Source organism: Ipomoea nil, unplaced genomic scaffold (genome assembly GCF_001879475.1).
Source record: "Ipomoea nil cultivar Tokyo-kokei standard unplaced genomic scaffold, Asagao_1.1 scaffold3088, whole genome shotgun sequence".
Taxonomy (NCBI): Eukaryota; Viridiplantae; Streptophyta; class Magnoliopsida; order Solanales; family Convolvulaceae; genus Ipomoea; species Ipomoea nil.
The window spans coordinates 174977-178089 of NW_017619516.1; the positions used below are offsets into that span (position 1 = coordinate 174977).

General features: G+C 46.5%; 1 protein-coding gene across 1 annotated transcript; it reads right to left on the bottom strand.

Annotated features, from left to right (window-relative positions):
- Positions 1 to 446: 446 nt before the first annotated feature.
- Positions 447 to 935, bottom strand: LOC109166430. The gene has a single exon (XM_019315392.1). The coding sequence runs from the start codon at positions 933 to 935 to the stop codon at positions 447 to 449; it is 489 nt and encodes a 162-aa protein (XP_019170937.1).
- Between the last annotated feature and the right edge of the window lie 2178 nt (positions 936 to 3113).

Here is a 3113-nt window from a genome sequence, read left to right on the forward strand (position 1 = left end):
TATGCTACAAATAAAAGGATTTCTATAGAAAGAAAAGGTTGAGTTAAAAGGGCATTTACGAGGCTACGAAATTATCACAAGCACGATCCACTCAGAAATAAACAATTAACTCACGAAAGAAACTCACATAAAAAAGACAAGGAAATAAGACAACAAAGGAAAGGCACACTCTCAAGGTAAAGATAGGCTTAGGAAAAGGGTTACCTGCCGTCTCTTCTTCAACCAGCCCCTCCGACTCAGCTTGGGACCGACCCATCACAAACACTCGACCCAGCTTGGGACCGACCCATCACAAACACTCGACCCAAAGGTCTAGCTCCAGCTGCTCCTCGGCTTGAACTCCCTCCCGAAGTTCCACCGGATCCCGAGCTAGGTGGCAACGCTCTTTGATTTGCTTGTAGAGGGCATACGGCAGCCTTGTGACCTCTTTCCCCGCACTTGAAACATCAGAGTGCAAAACCATGGCAATCCTTTCCCACATGCTCCTTTCCACACTTTCTGCATGCAAACGTCTTAGCTTGATCTCCAGACTTTTCTCGGGTTGATCCTTGAGGTGGGGTAGGTGCGATTCTGGCTCGGAAGTCCTGCCTCGGCTTCTTGAAGTTGTGGGATCCACCGTTTTCGTTCCTCTTCTTAGCGAGCTCAAACGACCCTCGCTGCAACTGTTGTACCCGGTACAGGTCATCAACACTCAGATAAGCCTCCTTTAAGGTCTTCGGCTTGCTCACAGTCAACGCCTTTCGAGCCTCATAGTTGAGTACAGCCACGAACTTCTCCACCTTCGCAAGCTCGGTAGGGACTAGCGTCCTAGCGAAACGGGCGAGCTCCAAGAATCGCCTGTGGTACTCCACAACAGACGATGAACCGTGCTGGAGATGTAGAAACTCCTCGTACATAGCAGCTCGGACATGTGACAGATAAAACCGCTCTCTCATTCGATCCTTCAAAGCCGTCTAGTCGAAGTCGGGCTCCTCATGACATGCGGGTCCCTCGTGCACCCACCACATATCATCGTCCTTCAAAGCCGTCTAGTCGAAGTCGGGCTCATCATGACATGCGGGTCCCTCGTGCACCCACCACATATGAGCTTCATGACTGAAGTAGAAAGATGCTAACTCCACTCTGCGCTCTTCAGGGCACCCTACAATGGAGAATATCTTATCGAAGGTACGAATCCACTCCTCGAGTATGACAGGGTCCTCCTCTCCGGCGAACATCGGTGGTCTATGGCCCGAGACTAGACGTCCCACATCTCGATGTCCGGCAGGCTGTGGCGGCGGAGCAGGATGATTGTTGTTCAGAAGAGCTTCACTCAAGGTTTGCATGTTCTGCGTGAGATGTTGTAGGTTCTGAGCTAGTTGTTCGTTGGTTGGTGGTGTACGAGCGCATTGACGAGGCGGAGCCATAGTGCTACTTCTACAACAATAACGCGGTTACGGTAGGCACAAACAACAACGCACCCTTACCTGGCGCTAACCAAAAGAACACTAAGCTAAGCAGAAACAACAAAGCAAACAGAACAAACGATAAACAACACACAGCTCACCACGCGTCCTAACAGTCCTAATCACTTAGATACTTAAGGTCACCTTAGGGTCTCAAACAACTTCTTAAAAGTCCAGACTCTAACATCCTACGCGCAAACCTAGGCTCTGATACCAACTGTTACACCCCTGATTTTCACAACTTTTAAAAACTTAAGAGCATAAAGCAAGGTAACTAATAGGTAGCATCAAATTTAAAGAACAGCGAAAGACTTTAATTAAAAACGGGAAAAACCGGAAGTGCTATGCCACATCCACATCAAAGCGGATGCACAGGCTAGTCAAAACAGACGTTCTAAACATGTTGATAACCATCCAAGGCTCACAGGCCCAAAACTCTAACTAAACAGTCCAAGGGAGCTATACTAACAAACAGACAGCTAGCGCGCTCTCCAAAAGCTACTCAAGACCTGTAAAGCAACATAAAGAAAGGGGACGACGCCCGGTCAGCGAATATTGCTGGTAACCCATCAATACGCGTTAAATAACATATATAGATAGTATAAATGAAATCAATTTGGAAATGGGATACAGTATATATCAGTTCAAACATCATAGAAACAAATCAACTGCAATGACTCTTTCACACTCTCAAAGGAACAAGGGAAGTCAACATCCCATAACAACAACAAGACAAGAACAACCACAGAAGACAAATACAACTCGAGGTGTATTCTACTAATCACAAAGTAGAATACCACTCGACATACTCATTAGCAAAGAATAGACATTCACACATTGGCAACTACATGCCACAGTGACACTACATGTCACAAGTTCCAACCTTATGCCCTGTTCCAACCTTATGGCTACCCTCGGCCTTATTACAGTTCCAACCATTACCTCCGAGAACCCCTATACTTCTGAGTCCAACCTTATGCCTTCAAGGACCATCGTCCCCACTCCAACAATTCCTAACAAGGTCTCCGACATATGAGTACATGAGGGTACCATTCATTTCATTCACACAATCTCCAACAACTGAGCCTACGCTCAGATTACACCATCAATTTCATTCATGTCCACCACGAGGACCACATCTGTACCTTGGAGATTAAGGTCCCATACCCTTAATCGTGCAATCAAGGTACAACAAATACACACGTTTTCATCACAGGAATCAATCAATGGATCACAACAAAGATATGAAACAATACTCAACAAGGAAGGATTACAATCCGACACCAACGATGGTCAACACAAGTTGCCAACTTCAATAGGAAAGAACAAACCGCACACACTAGCATTTCAACATCAAACTAGCATGCTTATCAAACAGGTAAACCAAACATAGTTCCGTAGAACATACAAGACTCATCATAGTCCAACGAATCACAAAGTTGGACACTTAGCGCGATTCAAGACACCAAATCCTACATGATTTCCTAACATACTGTTCTAGACATACGAAACATCAAGAAGACACTCAATAGCCCAATAAAACAACATCAGGAGGTCAACATCAACAGTGTACCCTGTGGGTGGGGCTATGGGTGGACCTCCACCCGTGGTTCCGCCCGCGGGTACCATCACCCACGAGGCCTGTACCCCATGGGTGGGGCGGCGGGT